Here is a 16,353-nt window from a genome sequence, read left to right on the forward strand (position 1 = left end):
TTCTGTCCACAGAATAGTCTAGGGGCTTTTCTACATGAGGCTTTTGCTTCCAGTGGAATTAAGATTGGCTCCTTTACACATGTTTCCCCCCCTGGGTTTTTCTTTCTCTACCTTTCTATATATTCCATTATAGAACCACTAGGTGGCAACATGACATAGCTGAATTGTGCAAATGCACCAGGATTTCATGCCGCCAGGCAGGAAAATACCACCCTTTCCTTGTTAGAACACATACACACACCCTATAATGATTACAAAGAACAGGAGAGACTCTGGAGGATAGTAACATCATGTAAAGCACCCACAAACTACTGTAAATTAAGAATCACAAACCCGTAATGAATGCCTTGTGCAGAAAGGCTCAAAATTACAAGACTTATGAAGAATCTGGAATCAAGAAATAACATTTCAAAATAGTAACCAGCAGAGGAGTGAACTGACTACTATTTCTCTCAGACCCCAATTCAGTGTTTTGGAAAATGGCTGAATTTAGCTTGGCTGATTGTTAAGCCATCTGCTACAAATCAGGCATTAAATCCAACTCTAGATTCAGAAATCTAAGGCCGTTGCTAGATGAGCACTTAGCCCGGTGCGAAGCCAGGGCTCCCTGCTGTGCGTGCAGACGACGCACAGGGGATCTTGGGGTCAGGCTGGGCTAAATCCTCCCTTGACCCGGGATAACCAGATCTGCTTGTGGCCTGGCCCGGCTCAGCCCGGAGCTGCGGAAGGTCTAGCTACTTCCATGGCTTTTTCTGGCTGCTCACTTACTCGCGAGTAGCCAGGAGAAGCCGCGCACTGGGCACAGCACTCCATAGGATCGCAGAGTGCTGAGAGTAGGCTCAAAATGACCCCCAGCCACAACTCTCTAAGCACACGAAGTTTCAGAAAGATAGCTTTAAAAACAAAAAAGTTATCTGCTAATCTTTTCTGCAATGCAATCCTATGGGCGAAAAAATCCAAAATGATGGGCGGATTGCTCCGCGAAAAGAGGAGCGCTCCTCTTATGGTCACTTCTCTTCACCATGCTCCTCCAGGCCCCTGACTCGCTTCTCCTCCGCCTCTGGGCAAGGCAGATCAGGCCAATTCGCTGTTGCTTCTCCGGTCCGAGGAGAAGCGGATCACACCCCTAATGAATAGGTGCAGAGGTATCTCAATACACTTTTAGGGTATTCAGAACAGAATGTGTTTATCCTTTATGTTATTTGGGAAGCATTGTTCTGAAAATGACAGACTGCCTAGAGGTGTCCCAAGTGAAAATAAGCAACATTTCCAAAGGATAGGTGCTGTTTATGTTGAAGGGGTGTATTTACATCAGAGCTTAGGGAAGCAAAAGTATACTGTACTAATTTGGGGATAAAGAATGGCTGTGTCTCCAAAGCTCTGGTCATTTTGGAGAGAAGTACCAGAAATGGTTCAAGAGTTGAATTGGATGCACACCCCTAGTTCCTAGGCTGACAAACAATGCCAGAGTTTGTAAAATAATGTCATGCCACATTTTTCTCTTTTGAAACAAATTGGTGTCTAGAACAGTAAGCTGAATAAATTGTTAGGATGGAAGACATTTTATTATTCTAGTTTCCATTAGCAGGAATTGAAGCAAGAGCAATGTTACTTTCTTCCTAAAATTGCACTGTAGACCCTCCCTTTCTTTAGCTGAATTTCTTTGAAACCAGCTGCATTGAGGAGCACGTTATATTCTGATGCAGTTCGTTCTTTTCCTTCGGTATGAAGCAGCATCAGTATGGAGTTTAGGTGGGATACTAAAGGCCCACTTCGGTCCTCATTGAGAACTGTTTCCGCTACTAACACTCCACCACCTGTTTGATTTAGGAAAGATAAGACATAATTTATTTCAGAAGTATTTTGAAGAGTATGGCTTCGAAGAGTATGGATCAGAAGCTTAGGGTAAAGAGCAATGCAATTTAACCTGAGTGGTACTGTCACATAAGGAGGGCAGTCCAAAATGACTTTGAATGATAATTAATAGACCATTTCTTCTTTCCTTTTAATCCAGTGGTCTATCCAGTGGAGAAGTATAACTTGTAAGCCATGAACATGCACAATGCAACAGCAAAAATCCCACAACTTAGATTGTAGACATTTTTGAAGATAAGTGCCTCCACTTCCTAGCTTCCCGACATGGCCCAAGACATGGATGAAGTTGGGGTGGATGAAAAAGGTACATTTTACCAGGGAAGCTGCAAGCCCATTACTAAATAAGGAAAGAAAACAGCCTAAATTGCAGATCCTACTTGAGGATGCTTTTGCAAACTGCTAAAAGATTTTATTATATTCAGCGGTATATACTGTACATGTCACAAATAAATAGAATAAGAACATAAGCTTCTTCCTTTCTTTTTTAGAATACGGGCTGTTCAGATCTTGTACAAATTATAAAAACCAATGAGAAAAAACCAAGACCAGGAGAAGGGAGCCTTCCGATGGGACTTGGGCTAGATCTACACTAGTGCTTTATAGCAGTACTGAAGTGCACTGATAAATGTTAGAGCACAATCTACATTCCATAAAACACTTTCATAGTGTTATTTCTTGCTTTTTATTCCACATTCGTAATGATTTCACACAAGGTGTAGATCTGGCCCATTGCCAGATCTCTAAAGAACTAGACATCTGAGACTTTCTCAGTTTTTCTGTTATTTTATGTGACCAGTGGGGAAACACCACTGAATTGGAGTAGCAGACTGGCAGGAGGAGAGAGGGACAAGCACCAGAATAATCAGGTACTTTTCTCTCCATCAAGGACATTCAAAGCACCTCCCAAAAATAAAATACTACTAAAACCACAACAGTACCCTTATTTTTAACCCCTGCTGCTCACTTACCCCTCTCAGGTTAGGGAAAGCAGTTCTGGCCACTTCTGCTACATAAGTACACCTACCAGGTCTGCAGGCCTTGTGCAGTTTGGTTAGCAGCTGCACACACTTCTCATCATCCCAGTCATGCAGGATCCGAGCCAAAAGATATAGGTCAGCTTCAGGAATTGGATCTTTAAAAAAATCCCCTGAAATAAATTAGGTCAAGATCAGGTTAATTAAGCATATTATGTAAGGAAGTGCTCCCCTTCATAAATCACTGGTTAAAAGACAGATCCTGTCAACTGCTAGTACTATAGTGCAAACTAGCCTTGCTTTTTAAGGCAAAGGCTTAAATACATGTAGGCGAATGAGGGAACATCAGGGTGCAGCAATGTAAAGAGGAAAGAGAAATCATTTTTAAATTTGTAATTTTTGCATTGCTGCTGTTTTTATCTGGTTGAGCTTTTATATTGTATTTTATATTATGGTTTTATACTGTTGTTTTATACTTTGAATGGTTTTAATTTTTGTGAACCGCCCAGAGAGCTCCAGCTATTGGGCGGTATAGAAATGTAATAAATAAATAAATAAATATAGAAGGAATGTGATAAGCAAAGCATAACATAAGAGAGGAAGAATGGAAGTGAAGTCAGTTTGGACAGACTTATGGTGAGAAATACATCCCTCTAATTTAATCTAAATCACTGAAAGCAGTATATGTTATGAAAAGAGACAGAGAGAGAAAAGGTGTGACAGAAAAAGAAAAGGGCGGACCCACCCACTTTTGGCTCTGGCTTTACCCATTGACAGCTTTGGCCCACCTACTGCAAATATGTGATACGCACAGAGGGAATGTGGCCCTCAAGAGCATAAATGTTAATTCAATTCCAATAACTGCAAGCTGTTCCTTGTTGGTTTCTTGGTTGGTTGTGATTTAGTTACAGAAAAACAGGTGTCCCAGACCAAGATATTGCCCTCCTCCTGTGGGAAGCCAAGTCCCCTCTGAGGAGGAGGTGTATTACTGGTTGATGCAGGAGTGTGTTGATGGTCTAAGGCCCTTTCTGCGCCTAAGGGTGTAGAGGGACGCAGGGGAGATGTCTGTGGAGGGATTGTCTGTGCATGCTGCCAGAATCACTTGTGCATCATTTGGACGCACAGGGATGATTCAGCGATGATCCCAGGGGAAAAGGCAGGTGAAGAAAGGCCCCAAGAGAGCAGAGTTAAGGAGTAGTTTGAGATGCTCTCCTAGAACAGGCACCCACCAGTGCCAATGCAGGAGGGACCCATAGCGAGGAACTTAAGCAGCCTTTAGCAGTTTTTCCATTACTGTCTATTGTCAATTTGGTGGCAAAGTCTTGCTAAAGTCTTCCCTAAAGGAGAGGTCAAGGGCAGTCTTTGAGTTTCATTGAGTGGGTATTGTGAAAAAGCTTACTGTTGGGATAATAAAGGCTTATTAGCATGGTGATTGAGTCTCTGTTTTGTTGATTGTGTAGAGGGAAGGGCTCTCCTGACAGCTACAATGTGTAATAATTGCAGTAATGAAATTTCAAATGTGAAGGTTATGTCAGAGTTATTCCATCTGTTCTATGGATCAGAAGAAGCTATGATGTCTAGAAGATGGCAAGGTCCATTATAGATTAAATTTCAAGAAAAATGCAGGAATAGTAGGGAAATGTCAGAAGTTTTGTCAAAGCATTGCATGCCTCTAATAATATATTTGGAAATAAAACCTCAAAGCTGAATCAAGTCAACTTAAATGAAAAAGTGACTTATTTATACATAACAACATCAAAATAAATGTTGGCATTAAGGGTATTATTCCAGACATCACAGCAATTTAAAATAAGGTTGCAAATACTAAGTAGGCTTGTTTGGCAATGGATCCCACTGTGAGGAACAAGAGTTGCTTACATATAAATTCATTTAGGATTGTTTAGGATTAAGCTATTATACCATCTAGTAGGTGAACAGTAGGGTAGTAGATATTTTATGTCTGACCGCTAGTTCTTATTACTAATTTTCTTTCTGATAAGTTATACCATGAATAGTACCTCAGAACAAACTACATTTACCTTCATGGAAAGTAATCCGGTGTTCTTCTGAAGATACAAAATGCTTCTTGACTATTTCCACTACTTTAGGTAAGTCTAAAATTGTCACAGTAGAACTAGGATACAATGAAACACATTTCTTAGCCAAGGCACCACCACCTCCTTAAAGGGAAAACAAAGACAAACTTAAAAAATAAATTTCTGTGCCTCTCAATGTATTTTCCAACCACTCCTATGCAAAATAATTTCAATATACCAGTAAAGGAAAACTACTGAGAATTGTTACTTACCCCCTATATCACAAATCAGTGGGAAATGCGAAAGATCATGTGCAGCAATCACATCTGTATCGTGCAGGCACCAAGCAGAATTCATGGTATTTAGGAACTTTTTCATGCCCTCCTCTGATCTATCAATTCAAGACGACATTGGCAGATAAGCAGAGGGGATACCCACAAATACTGTCTGATTCATAAACTTGACCTTGGTTTAGAATCATGTTGCACTCCGTAGCTATAATTGGGCTTTGGAAAGCCCTGTTGCTCTTTGTCTGTTTGTGTTGCTGCTGTGGTTGGAGGGAGCAATTTCCACAGTCCCTGGAGTGAAGCTTATGGGGCTACATTAAAAAGAGGTATCTTCAAACCCTTTCTAAAATCCAAGAGAGAGAACGCAATTCCTAATTCTTGGGAGAGCACATTCCATTGGGAGCGACATAGGTGAAAGCCCTTTCCCCACATGCCTGACAAATGGATGTCTGCAGGAAATGGAGGAAATGGAGTCCTCAAAGGGGCTGAAGAAACACTCTTCTCCACACTGCATAGTTTCTGGATCACAAGTATGGCTGCTGAGATTCCAAGAGGACTTTCTGTTCAGCAGCCCACACTGCTGCATGGTACAGCACTGGAAGACCAAGGCAAAGCATGGTTGTGAATTGGGCCCATAATGACTATATCTGTGGAAATCTGTATCCTGCACAAAAAATCCTTTGTGCCCCTCTGTTATTTTCTAGATCAACTTTCCCTAGGATGGCTTAAGCATCTTGTTGCAGGGGGGCTGAATTTTCATTTCCTGTAGTGCACCATGCATATGGATGACAAATAATAATAATAATAATAATAATAATAATAATAATAATAATAATAATAATAATAATAATCCACATGCTTCCACTATCCACATGCTTCCACAATTTCCCCCCAACTATTTTTGGCTTAAGATACTCCAACTCTAAAACCCTTTATCAGCATAGGGATTCTAATGCAGGCATCGGCAGAGAGAGACAGCTAGATCTACTAGTACATCTCTCAATGATTTGAAGTATATTGGCAAGGATTTCTGTATTCCAATTGTTTAACAATAGTAGCAAGAACATTACTATATTCCCATCCTAAATTATCTTGCTGAAATTAAGGAAGCTTGGGGTAACCAGGAGTGGGGTTTTGTTGTGAGATAATTTATTCATTGAGTTCTTTATCGCCCCAGGGATTTGAATACAGATGTGGGCACAAGGTAGATTTTAATCTACTGCTAGATCTCTGGATGATTAGGGTGGAAGGACTGTGAGCTTAATTCAGTCCTGGTTCTCAAAACAAATCCTTGGCCTAGAATTCTTTAACCCAAAGCGTTTGTCTTTTGTATGGACTCCAGACCAGTTGGTGGGTCCCCAGGATCTAGTAACAGGGACGGCCAAAGACATATTGGTGCCTGAGGCGAAGGACAAGATGGTGTCCTCTCCCATAGACAAAAGAGGCAGGAAAAGCCCAGAGAGAATGCATATACAATTCATGCATTTTGTACTGTTGTGTTATAAAGCTTTAATTTGATGAAGATGAAATACCCCCTCTCCCCAATGCTACTTTTACCTATAAAGAGCTTCAAAGATATCTTTGGATGGATTGTCCAGTGATTTCTCCAACTGGTTTTTCCCTTCCCTGAAACAAAATATTTGTTTTAGCTTTTTGGCAATTAGGCAGCATAACAACCAAATTAAATTTGGGGGGTCTTTCCCCCACCCCATATACACAATACACTTTCATGCATTGTTTTAAAGTTAACTCTAAAAATCACAGGCTCTAATTATCACAAAAGTGTCAAGCCAAACTTGAGTTCTAATCAATTCACTTGTCAATACTTCCAGTTCAACTGGTTTATGGACTCATAGACTCAGAACATTTAAAATTTAAATGTGTGATACTGTGGGTTTTCACCAGGAAGGAGTGACAAAGCGGCACTGTGAAGACATCCCCAAGATGAACTGCCCCCTACTTTTAGGGCACCCCTCCCTCAAAATTTCAGGCTGTCTAATGGCTTGATCCAAATCAAAGAGAAATTGTGACATAGTTAAAGCAGTGTACAACTATGGATCTGGGTTTAAGTCTCAGCTTAACCATGTGCTTTAGGTTTGTCATGGGGAAGCTGCCTTCTTTCAGGGGCTGTTACAATATTATTTTCCCAGTCACAGCAAATAAGTTGAAACAGCGATGCCTGGAGCTGCAATAAAATAGGATTATGTTTACTATCTGATTACTGTGAATAGAACTATCTCTGTGAGTTTACCTTAAAGCAATACTCAGGGCCAGATTAAGACATGCTGAGGCCCTAAAACATATCATGATTCAGGCCCCATACCATAAAACCAAAGAGAAAAAGGTGTATTAGATTAAAATAGGAAGGGTAATGAAAAGGTATCACCCAGCATTAAGGAGTGCTTGTAGTTAAACAGTGTTAGATAGCCTTCTCTGAAGATGGGGTACTCCCCACATGACATGCCAATAATCAACCATGGTGTGGATTCAGATGAGTGTTGAGTTAACTATTAGTCCACACTGAGTTGACTCATCTCCTGCCCTCCCTCCCTCCCACTAGTATCCCATTAGCCATTGCTGCCAAAGAACTATCCTGCTGGCTGGACTAGAGCTGTCGCTTTGACCACTCTTGCCTTGCAACTCTGTGGGCAATGAAATAACCAACAGTGGACACCACATAATATAAATAAATAAATAAATAAATAAATAAATAAATAAATAAATAAATAATATGATTTATTTATTTATTTATTTTTATTTATTACATTTCTATACCGCCCAATAGCCGGAGCTCTCTGGGCGGTTCACAAAACCAACATGATAACCAACAGTGGATCAAATAGCCAACTCTGCACAGTTTTTTATTTTTTTGCGTAGGTTATTTTGGCCAAATAACCTACCGGTGTGAGAAGAGAGACTGGCTTTGCTGCTGTGCAGGATAATGAATCTTTAATGGTATTGTCAAAGATAAGATTTTTATTTAAAAAGCTCAAAAAGCTCAACGTTTCGGATGCCAAGATCCTTCGTCAGGAGCAAATGTTAACACTTTTTCTGCGGAGCGTCCTCGTCAAAAGCTGTGTTTTCTACCTAGAAAGCTGCTTGTATCTTAAACTACTTGTTAGAGGAATGTGTATTGATACAGAGACCATTCAGGAGTGTTCTGAACAGGAGAAAACAATGAGAGACTGGGGGGAGGTGGCATACCTTCTCCAACCCGTAGGTAACAATGATGCAATTGGTGTGTGGGTGGGTGTGGGTGTTTGTAAAGGAAGAGAAGAGAAACTGTAGTTTGGAGTCTGAGAAAGATGCAGACCAGTGATTTCTCTTTTTGGAAACCTCTCTCTGGGGATCTGTTGTGGGCCATAGATTTCCTGTTGATACAAATGATATGTGGTCTGCCTCTACCTAAGCTGTTTTTATAAATAAGCCCAAATATTACAAAAACACAACAACCTCTTCATCCAAATAAAATCAAACCCATGTAAGTGCTGCCCCTGGAACTTACCACTCCAAGAAATAAATAGTGTGTATTTCCATGGCCAGCAGTATTACGTGTAGTCAAAGCAGCAAACACCAAATAAGCTGCAGTAAAGTTGTTCCCCCAAGGTTTGAGCTGCAGATGATTACAACCACTATAACTGTAGCTTTTTAACTCCATCATTACAATATGTTCAATACATCATCACCGCAGTATTTTAAACTACCAGTGGCCATCTTAATTTTCCTGAAGGCGACGTCCTTCCATAGGCAGTACAACGTTTCACTAGATTATTAATCATATCGCCTTCAGGAAAGTTAAGATGTTGACTTGCCATTTGATGATTTCCGCCTTACTAAATAGACCCCTTTCTTCTCACCTCACAGCATCTGTCAAGTGGTTCAAATTCAAAAGGGTGACGCCAGACCAGTGCATCATGTAATGATACTGAGACTTTGGACTCGATTCAGCAAGGTAGAGATTGGAAATATCTGTGTTTCCATAGTGAGCTTATGGAACGGGAAAAGAGATCAATGTTATTACACCTTTTTTTCTCCTTAATTTTAAATGCATAAACAAAATGTCTGATGCAACAACAGAGGACAGAGCTCGGAGTTTTAAGCCATATTAGGTGAACATGAGGGTACAATCATTTTGACTGCTCCTTCTATCGCAAACAATGAGCCTCGTGTGGCGCAGAGCGGTAAAGCAGCAGTTTCTGCAGCTGAAACTCTCCCCACGGCCTGAGTTCAATCCCAGCGGAAGCTGGTTTCAGGCAGCCGGCTTGGGTCAACTCAGCCTTCCATCCTCCCGAGGTCGGTAAAATGAGTACCCAGTTAGCTGGGGGAAAGGTAATCACGGCCGGGGAAAGCAACAGCAAACCACCCAGCTATAAGGCCTGCCAAGAAAACGTCAGCGAAAGCTGGCGTCCCTCCAAGAGTCAGTAATGACTCAGTGCTTGCACGAGAGGTTCCTTTCCTTCCTTCTATCGCAAACAGTGGCAGATCAAAGTAGTGCAGTAAATTGTGCAAATAACTTCTGACCTAGATCTACTCTTTGTAGACAAGATGGCCAAAGACTTTTATCTCCCACCACCAGTACTTAAATTAACATTTTTGAAAGCACTAATATTGTTTTCTCCGTCTAATAAAGCAGGGATGTACAACGTTTTGGGCCTCAAGGGCTGCATCAGGTATCTGCTGGAGTGATGAGGGCCACGTATTTGCATGCATGCACATATACACATTCACATTCCACTCACACACACAACACTCACTCCGTCACACTGTGCTTATCTTGTACATTCTAATATTTTAATGCCTTCTGTTTAATATAGTGGTGGGCAACTTGTGCTGTATTCCCTTGGGGTTATCTGCCAAGGGATGGGATCCCTCTATGTGCTCTCCCACATAGAGAGAAACTATCCCCACTCATATCTACATCCACATCCATTCACTTCTCCCCCACGTAAATAAACACACACCCACACTCACCCACAGCTTTAACACATCTCTTCCCTCCACCACTATCAAGAAAATGGAGAAAATGGGCTAGGAATGGGCTTCTGTAGTTCCTGCCATAGAGGCATTATTCCTAGAACATCTCTGCAACGTCCCAAGAAGCAGACAGGAACTTTTCAACACAGCCTTTTCATTTATTTATTATACAGCTATTTATTACATTTCTAATCCACCCAATAAGTAATGTTCCCAAGGACAATATGGGAATGAAACTTCTATTGCAGGTATCCCTTTCCTAGAGTGCTTTCTTCTCCCTCTCTCTTTTTTTCTGGGGTGATAGATGTTGAGGAGCTTTGGGGTTGACAGATAGGTTTTTGAGGAACTGGTTGTGGATTGGAGGCCACACTTTTTGCATCCTTGTAATATAGTTACCTATATTGTCTTTCCTTTCCATTCTTAGGAGCTTTAACCCCACACAGGCCTCCAGCACCCTCTCCAACTTGGAGGGACTGGTGCCCAGACACTCAGCAATAGTCGCTGAGGTCAGGGGTCCTGCTGACTTGAGCAGCAGATCAAATATTCCCAACTCACAGGCTGTAAACATAATCTGTAAACAAAGGCAGAAAGGAGGAGGAGGAGGAGGAGAAGAAGAAGAAACAAGGTCAGATAATTTACACTTATAAAGTTTATAAAGAGAGGCAGGATATACAGGGGAAATACTTTGGAGACACAAAGAGTGTCATCAGACGAGCATTTTATCACACGCTCGCTACTGTCCACTTCCAGATATTTGCATGTTGTTTAGATGACATTGTCCACCTCACACATACCTCCCATTCTTTCTGCTCGTTTTTCCATTGCAAAATAGACCCCTTTTGATCCATCTTTTTTTTTAAAAAAAACACAGAATATGCTGCCATTTCCTGCTGTGTGTAGGGAAAGTAGCACAATATAAATGAATGAACCACATGGTCGTTGCTGCTTCCTCTTTCTCTCCCCATGTAAAAAGACCGTCGCTATTGTGGGACAACAGCAGGAGGCCATAGCAATGGTATGGAAACACGAAAATCCACCCATCTGATGACGCTCAAAATATGTCTGTTGTTGTTTTTATCCCACTCCATTATTTCAAGCCACCTTTAACTGCAGAAGGAAAATGGGCAATAAGTGCATTAAATAAACTTTAAATAACTGAATGGCAGTGTGCCATTCAAATCCTGGAAGCTGAAAGGCTCTTCTAAAAATGTAGCGTATGAGGTCGCTGTGTCAGTTCATGGCTGAATGCACACCTGTGCTCTTCAGACCTACTGAATGAAAACCACTGCAAACTGAAGGCCGTTCTACAAAAAGTTTTCAAGGGGAAATAGTTGTATTCCTGGCATTTTCCCTTCAGACTGATGCAAAATGCTTGGATGGAGGACGGTACCTGCTATAGCCATGAGTTGCAATGTGTTCCTCCCCTGCCTTCACCCCATGTAGTAAAAGAAGCCTTACAGAGGATCCAGTATTCCTTCCCCACAGTCCCATGCACAAAATCATTGGGCTTCAATCTGTTGTGTGCGATTTGCCGCCATGGATATGACATGAGGACATACATATCTGTTAAATTCCAAATCAAGGTATTTGGAACTTTTATTGATTGGAAACATTAAACAATCCATAAATGGAGCAGCAAAACATATCTAGCTGAGACCCAAATTTTATGAACGCTTCCAAAAGAAATTACACTAAATGGTGCTATATTTAATGTGCCCGTCTGGAAACAGCATGCCACTCAATCCAAACACTTATTTTAAAGGTAGCAATCTTTTTCTGGCTAAAGATTAAGTTCCACCTGGCTTCACCACTGGTGCTGTCTACTCATGATGATATGGGGAAAGATTCATGCGCAGAAAAGATTAGCCTCTCTGTCTCCAAGCTGGGTTATTCACAAGCACACCTCTTTATGAGGGGGTTTGATGGGGCTAAAGACGAGATCTCCAGGAGATTATTTGACTGCGATCTGCAGTCATCACTGGCTGTTGTTGAAGTGAGCCACTCAAATACAATATATAAAAGTATAATTAGTACCCCGGGAAAGACCCCTTTATATTTAACCTCTCTTACTTCATATGAGCTAAGATGGTTATTCACCCGGTGCAGGTTAAATTCACTCCAGTTGATGGAGGTGAAGGCGCGTTATAGGACCCATCCTAGGGTGAAAGCAGACTGCCCAGCTGGCTGCCCCAAAATTGAGGATATGACACATTTTCTAGTTGAATGCCAATGTATGCAGAATTGAGGAAGCAATATCTTGGGCCTTTAATTCCTAGGTTTAACTATATGCCGGCCAAAAAGGCAACTCAAATACTTCTGTTAGGCTCTGATCATTATATATCCTTTAGGACTGCAAAGTTTGTACATCGGGAGCTGGAGGTGAGGAAACTCCTGACTACCTTATAGGATCAAATTATATCCTGTTGATACCATATGTTGGTTAATATAGTTAACATAAATATGACAACCTGGCCGTCTGCAATGTTATTAATGTTATTAATGATTGTATTACTCTTTCGGCTGCGGTGAGTTGGCGGCTGGGTGTGCAATTATTCTGTTTGTATGCAAATGGCCTACCTGGCTAATATGCAATAAAGTATTTAATAATAATAATATTTAATGCATTGCTGCATCTATTACTGCCATCTCATGTCCTGCTTTTGAAAGAGAAATATTAAAACTAGACCAAATTCTAACAGGGAAAGTCACCAACTATAATCTAAGGCCTTTGCTAGACCTAGCGGAAAGTCCGCAACGGAGGAGGGGAGAGCCTGCAATACAAGTATTGTGGGGTGTTGCCCTAGTCTACACGTCAGGCGTGGTGAGCTCAATGAGAGACCTGTCATGCCCACCATTTCGTTTAGTCTCTTAAAGGGCCGGCTGCGCACGAGCACAGGACTGGAAAGGTAAGCGGGTTTTTGTTTTTTAAACAGATTTCCCCGCTCCCCGCACCCTAGCCCGATGGGTGCAGCTCCCGGCTCCTCACGAGTAATCACATGGAGCCGGGAAAAGCCGCGAAAACGGGCCACACCATGGGAAAAAGCGGGCTTGAAAGAATAGGCTATATCCTGGGGTCAGGGAGGGTTGATCACTCCCTGAGCCCAGGATCCCCTGTGCATCATCTGGATGCACAGGGACGATCCCGGGTATCACCCCAGGATATAGGCTGGTCTAGCAAAGGCCTAACAAAACAAGTTTATCAAGAAAAACCACACTTCTATTTTAACAAGTTAAAAGTCTTTATATATGTTATTATTCGTAGTGTACTACTTATGGATCATACCTTTGAAATGAGAGATCCATACTGATACTCAAATAAGAGATTAATGTTTTCAAGATCTTCTGTAGAATCCATTGTTCCTCCTGACTCTTGTCAGAGACCCTGCAGCCTTCCTCAGCAGTAGAAATAACCTGCTTTTGCTCACAACAAAACACATTAGAATATAAGAGCATAAGAAGAGCCATGTGAGGCCAAACCAAGGATCCATCTAGTCCAGCATTCGGGTCACACAGTGGACAACCAGCTGCCCAAGGAAAACCCATAAACAGGACATGAGTGCAACAACACCCTCCTGCCCATGTTCCTCAGCAACTGGTTTACAGAGGCATACTGCCTCTGATACTGGAGGTAGCACATAGCTATCAGGACTAGTAGCCATTGATAAACTTCTCCTCCAGGAATTTGTCTAACCCCTTTTAAGCTATCCAAATGGGTGGCCATCACTGCATACTGCACTGTGGTACCAAATCCCATAGTTTAACTGTGTGCTATGCGAGGAAGTACTTTTATCTGTCCTGAATCTCCCACCAATCAGCTTCAAGGAATGACCCCAGATCCTAGTATTATGAGGGAGGGAGAAAAATGTCTCCCTATCCACATTCTCCACACTACGCATAATGTTGTACACCTCTATCATGTCTCTCCTTACTCGGCTTTTCCCCCCAAGCTAAACAATACAAGCTGTTGTAATGTTCCTTCACTGGGAAGCTGCTCCAGCCCCTTGATCATTTTAGCTGCCATTTTCTGCATTTCAATCAGGGCCGGTGCCAGACTATATTGCGCCCTAGGCAGGCGCGTTCTGAAGCCGCCCCACCCCACCCCACCCGCTCGCTCGATCGCTCACTCACTCTCTCCCACTCCCAGCTTTGAAGCCAGGACGCTGGGGTTGGGCGGCCCGAGCGTGTCGCGGGCGAGAGCCGGGCCGGGGTGAGGCGAGGTGGCGGTGGCGACGCAGGGTGGGGCCGCCGCAGCCACAGGCCGGCCCACCAACCCCCTCACAGCCGCTGCAGCCACCTCCGGGATGTGAGGAGCCACCGCTGCTGTTGAGGGTCCGCCAAGGCCGCCCCCGCCCTGCTGCCCCTGCTGCCCCCCCCCCCTGTGGGCCGGTCAGCTCCAACCCCAGCATCCTGGCTTCGAAGGATCCAGGACGCTGGGGTTGGGCGGAGGCTGGGGCGGCGGCTTTGGAACAGCACACCTGGAAGCCGCTCTAGGAGAGCAGCTTCCGGGTACGCTGTTCGGCGCCCCCGTTTGGTTGGTGCTCTAGGCGGCCGCCTGAGTTGCCTCTATGGCAGCACCGGGCCTGATTTCAATACCATAAATATGGTTGTAATATTGCTGTATTGTATTCACTGAATGAGTCAATAGATATTTAAGTGAAATCAAAGCAGGCTTGATGGACATTGTAAAATGATAGCCCATCAGAACTGTTTAATAGATTCCTAGGCAGGTTTATTTCTTCCAATATCTATTTCATAGGCATCCATACATTTCTGCCACAGTTACTTCATGCTACATTTGGCTACACACAGAAACTCACAGCAAATAAGAAATGCCCTATTTATTTATTTTTTAAAAAGGGGGAACTTACAAATATGTGTAGATTTCTAGAAGTACATGGAAGATGAAAATCACCCCGTCTAACTGCACTAAAATAATAAAACTGTAATATTTTTGTAGTTACATATAGTAATATATGCTAGCAACCCTGGATAGTTCAGCTCATATATCCACTTTTCTGGACATGGAAGACATTAAGGACAAGAAAGTCTTCAGTAGTGGGTTGCTCTATGTGCTATTTCAATCTCCCTATTGTTTCAATAGAGAGTGATAATTTCAAATCACAGGAAAGATAAACAATTCTTTAAAATGTTTAGCAGCTCCATTAGGGAAAATTTAGAATATGTTCCTACAGAGTCCGACTTAAAAATGTATTCTGCCTGGCAAGTTCAGATCCACCATCTGTGCCAGGGATACAAAGCCATAAAATCCTGGTTGGAATTTGATTAATTTGGACTTCATTATTGTCCCTGCATTTTATCAGCACAATACTAAATGCATTTATGAAACACAGATATCAGTTCTAGTTTCCCCTCCCCTTTCATCATGTACACTGATCAACAACTCAGGCGCTGAGTTATGATGCTGATGTAGCCATAAGAGGGCTACTGAAAAACAACAGCAAGAACATCCACCTATGAGGAATGTTGTACTTGATCAGACATAGGGCTAAATGATCTTTGAGATCCCTTCAAATTCTATGAACTAACATACATAAAGCCTAGTCAGCAATAGGTAAAAAACTGTATATTGTATGCAGTATACATCCCTGCATTTTATCAGCACAATACTACATGCATTTATCCACACAAATATCAGTTCCAGCTTCCTCCTCCCCTTTCATCAAATATACTGATTGTAAACTCAGGTGCTGAATTATAATGCTCATACAGCCAAAACAGGAATAATGAGAAAGAAGAGGAAGGATGGGTACTATTCTGTGAACTCACCCCTATAAAGCCTTGTCAGCAAGAAGTAAAACCTGTCTATTGTACGCAGTATGCCAGCATGTTGCAACCCTTCCTCAGCCCCCTTTCTTATCTTCCCATTGTATCTTACATATCATTACTTTGTTGGTTTGTCCACCCTTCTCTTTACCTGTTCTTGGAGCTCCAAAAATAATGGAAAATGCTTCTTTCTTAGAGGACAAGGCTTTTATAGCATCCAAAGTCAGGGCAAAGTCCAGCTATATATGCAAACTCTGCATTTCACATGAGGCTCTGGTGCATATTTTACATTTTTTAGTGGCTGGGATTGTCCCTTGTTGCAAACCCTATATAAATCGTGTTGCAATACATTTTTTTTAAATGGATACTGTTGTTTTTATACTGTTTTTATGTTTTTTTTAATTTTTGTATACTTTTAATGTT

At 42.0% G+C, this 16,353-nt stretch overlaps 1 protein-coding gene across 1 annotated transcript; it reads right to left on the reverse strand.

The window, feature by feature from the left end:
• Positions 1-1,417: 1,417 nt before the first annotated feature.
• Positions 1,418-14,175, reverse strand: LOC134398757 (acetylserotonin O-methyltransferase-like). Its single transcript, XM_063126243.1, has 8 exons — positions 13,430-14,175; positions 10,543-10,717; positions 9,030-9,159; positions 6,730-6,798; positions 5,158-5,276; positions 4,889-5,029; positions 2,900-3,022; positions 1,418-1,817 (listed from the first exon to the last, which is right to left on the reverse strand). The coding sequence occupies exons 1-8, from the start codon at positions 13,499-13,501 to the stop codon at positions 1,609-1,611; spliced, it is 1,038 nt and encodes a 345-aa protein (XP_062982313.1). The 5' UTR covers positions 13,502-14,175; the 3' UTR covers positions 1,418-1,608.
• Positions 14,176-16,353: the final 2,178 nt, after the last annotated feature.

The sequence above is a fragment of the Elgaria multicarinata genome, chromosome 5 (assembly GCF_023053635.1).
Source record: "Elgaria multicarinata webbii isolate HBS135686 ecotype San Diego chromosome 5, rElgMul1.1.pri, whole genome shotgun sequence".
Classification (NCBI taxonomy): domain Eukaryota; kingdom Metazoa; phylum Chordata; class Lepidosauria; order Squamata; family Anguidae; genus Elgaria; species Elgaria multicarinata.

Excerpts from the sequence above, each read along its gene's own strand:
- LOC134398757 (XM_063126243.1), bottom strand. The coding sequence starts at position 13,501 with ATGGATTCTACAGAAGATCTTGAAAACATTAATCTCTTATTTGAGTAT. Across the intron at positions 9,160-10,542 it reads GGAAAGGAAAGACAATATAG|CTCACTATGGAAACACAGAT; the intron begins GTAACTATATTA and ends CCGTTCCATAAG. Across the intron at positions 1,818-2,899 it reads GCACAAGGCCTGCAGACCTG|GTGGTGGAGTGTTAGTAGCG; the intron begins GTAGGTGTACTT and ends TAAATCAAACAG.